This window comes from Alligator sinensis, unplaced genomic scaffold (assembly GCF_000455745.1).
Source record: "Alligator sinensis unplaced genomic scaffold, ASM45574v1 scaffold1170_1, whole genome shotgun sequence".
Taxonomy (NCBI): Eukaryota; Metazoa; Chordata; order Crocodylia; family Alligatoridae; genus Alligator; species Alligator sinensis.
In genome coordinates, this window is record NW_005842859.1 from 270,497 (window position 1) to 276,730 (window position 6,234).

Genomic DNA, 6,234 nt, shown 5'->3' on the forward strand with positions numbered 1-6,234 from the left:
GGGGGGCCGGCTGCTCTGGCGGCGAGGCGGCAGGCCCAGGCTGGGGTGGCGGTAGCCGAAGCTTACGTTGTCCTGAAGGTGGATTCGAGGACAGAGGAGCCGGTCCCTCCAGGAAGCCCTTTCTGCAAGAGACGCCAGAGGAGGGAACAATTTACCAGCCTGCCCGTCTCACCCCCCAGGCAGCCACGGCCTCGTTCTTGTCCCGCAGTCCGGGCTGAGAGGCCGGCGCCGGCGCCAGCACCAGCACTGCCCCGTCCAGGGCCACCGCCTGCCTCTCCCATGCATCCTGGTCTGGGCGCCCGGCCCCGAAGGAGGCTCTCCTGGCTGTGGGGCTTTATGACAACTCCCTGGATTCGGCGCCTGGGGTTGTTCTCGCTACCCTAAGACAGCACCGGCGTGCCTCGTCTGCCCCCAGCCCCGCCACTGCGTGATGCCCCCAAGAGATGTTAGCTCATTAAATCTGCTTCCCCGCACGTCCCAGCACAAGGGGCATCTTCCCTCCAGCTGGGCTAGGAAGAGGGCAGACACACGGTGGCTGGCAAGCACCGGGACTGGGAAGCCTCATCCCTGGTACTGATGCCTTGAAGGAGGGCACAGATGTAGCAAGCCTCTCTGAACTGGGCAAGGGGATGACTGCAGGACAGGCGGTCCACACGGAGATCTGCCCACCTCCTCCACAAACCGTACATTTGAGGAACTGAGCAATGGAAACACTCAAATCCTACAGCCACCACTGACGTGCCACAGTCCTGCTTCTGCAGACAGGCCCCGATGGGGCAACACTGCTGCTTGGACAGTAGTCTGCTTCCCAGTACCCTGCTCAACTGTGGAAGGTCTTGGCTGAATGCCTCCGTCACTAAACTCCCAAATGACTGGCTGTAGCCGAGTTAAGTGAATATAATGCACGTTTTGTGGGGCGGAAGAGAGGGGTTGCTGTGGGGGTGGTGATGGTCTCCCTGATGAGCTGGCCCACAGCAATTTGCCCAACTGTACAGCAAGCGGATGTTGTTTTTAATGCCAGAAACAACAGAATGAGTTTGATGCCACAGAATGGCTAAAATAGAAACATACTGAGGCAGGCAGGCTGGTTGTGCAACAGAGAACAGATTGGGATGGTGTCAGGAAATCTGAGCCCTGGGCTTCCTGGAGAGGAAGGGGCTTTCACACTCTTTGGAGGAACATCTGATATGAGCCACCCCATGCAACAAAGCACTGCCGGAGACTGGAGAGGAGATGGGGATCACCAGGGGATGGGGGCATCCAGGTCACCAGTTACAAAGGTCCAACCCTGCATGGCCTAGGCAGAATTTAGCTGATGCGTCTCCTGGGATGGAGAACTGTCCTGTCTCACGGTCAGTGATGCCACAAGCATCTAGAAGAGAACTGATTCCAGCCAAGAACCAGCTCCAAAACTAAGGCCCGGAGGCTGCTGCATTAGGGAAACAGAAAGCTCGGCGTCGAGGAAGTGCTCCTCCCTCTGGGAAAGTTCCCTGCACGACAAGGAATGCTCTTATGTGGACAGTAGCTCTGAAAGCTGCCGAGGAGCCAGGATGCTCTGCACTAGTTGGAGAGAGATTCAGCACAGCGAAGGTCTTGAAAGGCCCTTCGTCGTCTGTATCTCACCTCTCGTCTTGCATCCACTCCTAGCCCTAGCCTGCATTCTAACAACTGTGTTTCCCTATGCACAGACAGCGGGTAGCAGATTGCAAGCACTTCCACACACAGATGGCAGCAGAATTGCTGCTTGATGCTACAAAGGACACTTGCACAAAGCTTTCAGAAAGACCTGGTCAGAAAGGGGCAATATTAAGAAGATTCTATTTTATTACTCTAGTTTTGAACTGATTTCTTCTATGCTTTTGATACCAGAGACGATAGGGATGGAGTGGTTTAAAAATCAGATTTATTCACTGCTTTTCTGGAACAAGGAGCTGGTTTCAGGCTTGGGTCCCAGATGGTACAGTATTAAGTTGCACACCTGGCAGGGGAAAACAGCTGTTCCTTTGGAACGGCAGGTTCGCTGGGGTGCCCCCCCTCAGCCCCATCTCTGATTGATAAGTCCTTTTGGCAAGGAGATGCACAGACAAAAAACATCTCGTAACACAAATGGGTGGAGGCAGAAAAAAAGCATGATGTGGGCACAACAGGTGAAATGCAGCTAGGTGTTCTTACCAGACATGAGCAGGGAAGGGCTGCCACAGCGGGTCACGTCTGCCTGGTCAGGCCATGGCTACGGAGGAAAACACAGAGTCACCATGCTGCAGGAAGGAACAAGAACCTCTCGGCCTCCTCCCAGCCAGGAGCAAAAACCAGCTTCACCATCAGGTCTGGAAGCACTGAACAGATCAGAGACTCTGCTATGAATCCTAGCCACAGCAGCCTGTGGCAACGGAGACTAGATTCCAGCAGGCGCCCGAAGTGCTCCGTGGGACTCCTGACCCACAACGGGCTCCTGGCTCAGGTTGTCAACATCCCAACAGACCCCTTACTCGGTGAGAAAACCCCCAGCCCCTGCTCGCGGAATTAGCTCATCTCGCTCCCTCTGGGATGATAGAACGCCACCACGCTAGTTGCAACTTTCCCCACTGCTTCTCCCATCTCTGGTCTTTGCTCCCTCACTTCTCCACAAGCCACGTGACAAAGCCCCCCTGTCATCCAGAGCCATATTCATGTGGTCCCCTGCAAGGGCCCTCCCTGACCTCGTGTGTCATGCCTGTGTATTCTGCAAATTGCAAATCCCTTCTCCGTCCTTCAGAGAACTGCAGAGATGAGCGAAAAGGAAATGTACAGGAGCAACATTCTCCAAGCTGAACTTGCTTTATGCTGCAGCTCGTCCTGGAAGGTCTTTAAGGGAGGGCCCTCATAGCTATACATCACTGGCATACAGAAATAAACCAGGACAACCACATGAAGACTTCAGTATCAGAAACTCTGCCAACCACACTCCAAATGCCAGGAGCCCTTCTCTGACACGTCTTCTCTGCAGAGCTGCATGGCCCTTTGAAACAAAACCAGCACACCCACCCAAACTCCTCCCCTGCAACTTACTTCTCCGTACATCCTGAAACAAGGGCCAGTGGAAACAAACCAGCTGACAGATGTCCATTAGACCACATGAAGCAAGACTGGAAAGCACTCAGACTACAAGGATGGGGACAGGATACAAACCTGTGTAGCCGAGAACAGCAAGGGGTGGGGGGCATGGTCAGCGTGCACCTTATCTAGTAGCACCCAACACTTACATTACTAACATCCCCAACAAGGCAGCGACAGTCTGAAATGCACACTCACCTTCTTGTCAGGGCAAGTCACCTCTCTGGCAGGTGCAGGCTTAATCCATTGCTTTATGTACAATCTCAGCTTTCACTCCAGGGCTCACAACCACCTAGGAGGGTCATAACCACCTGGCCCACTTCAAACACCCCTGGCTCATCTGCCAGAACCTTCCCCTCAGCTGGCTACAGGTAATGTTCCCGATCCTAACAACTCAGCAATTCACTTCAGTTTGCCATTTGATAGCCATTTACCAGTTGTTGCTTTCTTTTCTCATTCACTCTCCATGTTGTCTTGGGCGTAGGGCAGCACAGCAACAGGGAAAGGGAAAAATGTTTTAGATGGTTTTCAGATGCTGGATGCATGCATGGATCTGTGGCACTTATCACTGCACTGATGAGCCCGATGGTCTGGACCAGGAGCTGGCTATACAGACGCGCATCACCCTATACCGGTGCAACAGCTGCTCCAACCTTTCTCCTCCAGGATTTAGTGCCTAAGCCTAGCCATCAACTGAGCCAGCAGGCTCCTCATCCTCTAGATACTGACCCCTGGGGTGCAGAAAGTTATATTCAAATATTCTTTTTTAATTAAGCCTATTTGGAATTCATTATGAAATCCTAAGTTAAAACCTACATTTGCTACAATCTATTACAATAGTTTAAATAAACAGGCTTTGTCAATAACCCTTCCTCAAACATTACCATGTTAAGGATACTACTATTTTTAGTTACATGCAGAATGAGGGGGAAACATCTTTAGTTTCTCAGGTCAACTTATGCTTTAGAAATGTGTCACAACGTAACAGATACTCGATTCAGCCCGTGATTTCCAGTCTACAGCGAAGGAAATGCAATTGTTTATGCTTTTCCAGATGTCAGTACTTTCATTTTCTGTTGTGGAGAAAAGCTTTTGCCTGAATTCCTTTGCATTTCAGTTTAGCTGGCAGGTACAGAGAGACTATTTTCTTCATTTGCACTAGCTCATTCACAAAGTTCAAAGTGACTAGGGGCTGGAGTGGTGTTGTAGCCCTGGGGAGTTAGGAAATCTGCAGGCAGCAAGGGGTCGTTGGTGATATCTGTTACTGGGCAACTGTGGCGAGACAAGCTATCGGGCACAAAGAGCCCTCCCTCCGGTCGGGTCGGGTCGGGTCGGGATTGAAAGAGCAGGAAAACTGGTTCTCTTCCAAGGTAAGAAGGTAATCCAGGTGGGACACAATGAGATCTACTGTTCGCCACAACTTGAAGGACATGGTATTTATATACCTAAAATGCAGAGAACTACCTAATAGCTGCTTTTGAAAATCCTAAACACATTAGGACATACCTCTCATGGATTTCTGCACCTACTGGCCTGCCCAAGATGCTTGCCTTTGAAAATGCCACTGAGAACTTCTCTGTCACAGGGTGACCAGAAACAAATTGGTCAATTCACTCACTACAGTTCATGCTTCCTCTGTTTAATACATTGGGTTCTCTTTTAAACGTAAAAATTTGTTTTAAATAAAAAAAAATAAAAAAAGTGTATATACCCAGTATATTTAAGGCAGTTTTAATTGGCTAATAAAAAAGCAGCGTTTTAAATGGAATTTCATGTATTTTCATTTCCATTCAAGTTGATATAAGCCACAAGAAAGAAGACTAACAAGGAAATGCATAATTTATCATTTCTAACATAAATCTAGAACTATCAAAAATTAAGAATTTGAATAAGTGCAGGTTAAGATATATAATTGCTTAGAAAAATCGCATACAGATTTTGCGCATCTTCCTGGCTAGCAAAGAATACCAACTTCAGTGTAAGAGCTACATTTAGTTGCAGATCAATGTGTTTTTAAATTGTTACCCTCCAATTAAAAGGAGCTACTTTTCTAAAGAAAGACTAACAGCACAAACACAAAACAAAGTTAAGACTGACGGTTTAAATCACAGTTTACTCCTTAGTAATTAATTAAGTCCACCTTCTGATTCCCAGTGCTGCTTCATTGCTGGGCTGGCACAGCAGGATACAAACTCAGCTGGGAGGAGGAGCAAGGGTAGGATCGGGGCCTGGGGAGAGAGAAGATTGACCAATGCATCCCCCTAGGCCTGAGCGCGGGCAGCAGGGAGGAGCGCATCACGCAGCTCCTCTGTGGAAGGCGACTGGAGCCTGAAGCAAGGCAAGGACAAGGACAAGGACAAGGACAAGGACAGGAGCAGTCCTGGAACTGCTGGTTTCAGAGGAAGAGATCGAGAAGCTGATGGCCGCTCAACCGCTCCGATTGCAAGTTAGCTGCCCCAGCACAGTGACATTACAAAGAGCAACTTGTTGACTCCAGCACGTGCTGCTGTTGCTCCTGTCTCTGGAGCCCGCGGCTCCCGCACCCCAGTCTGTCCTGCTCTGGCCATAGGGACGGGGCAGCAGACCTATGGCCAACTGCGATTATAGCTGGGCTGGGTTCATGCTACTGCTTAAGAAAATGCAAACAGCAGCAACGGTAGAGACTGCAGTTACACCCCAAAGGCAACAACCGAAGGGGTGACTGGGAGCAGTGAGGGAGCAGAGGCTGCCCGACCTGTAAGAGACCCTCGCCAGGGTGCAAGATCATCTCAGCGTGCTTAATTTGTTTGGGAGAATCTCTCTGGTGTCGGGAGAGAAACCAGATCCGGACTGTTACAAAAAGGCCACCCCCGTAGGGAGGATGCAGGGGCTCCCCCTCCTCCTCCTCCCTGAAGAAGCTCCGTTCCTATCCCGGGGGTCACAAAGCGCTCCTCCAAGGAGACGCCTCTGAACCCCACCAGGCACGGCCATCGCCCATCGGCCAGCAGCCCCCGGCCCCGGCCAGAGCTCGTGCCGCGGGACGGAGCTGCGCGGGGACGCCCAGGGACCCCGCAGCGCCCGGCGCCGGCCAGACCCGCCTTGTTTGCGGCAAGCTTCGCCCGCAGCTCCCCCAGCCCGGGCGGGAACCGCCACCCCCGCCCG

The 6,234-nt window shown here is 51.4% G+C and overlaps 1 protein-coding gene across 1 annotated transcript in view; it reads right to left on the bottom strand.

Annotated features, from left to right (window-relative positions):
• Window positions 1–6,234, bottom strand: part of LOC102384143 (histone RNA hairpin-binding protein-like) — a gene marked incomplete at its 5' end in the record, with an annotated part of 11,476 nt that overhangs the window by 1,951 nt on the left and 3,291 nt on the right. The window contains 2 exons of the mRNA XM_025191785.1: window positions 8–122; window positions 2,173–2,230. Of these exons, the coding sequence (XP_025047570.1) occupies window positions 8–122; window positions 2,173–2,230 (173 nt within the window). The remainder of the gene's footprint in view (window positions 1–7; window positions 123–2,172; window positions 2,231–6,234) is intronic.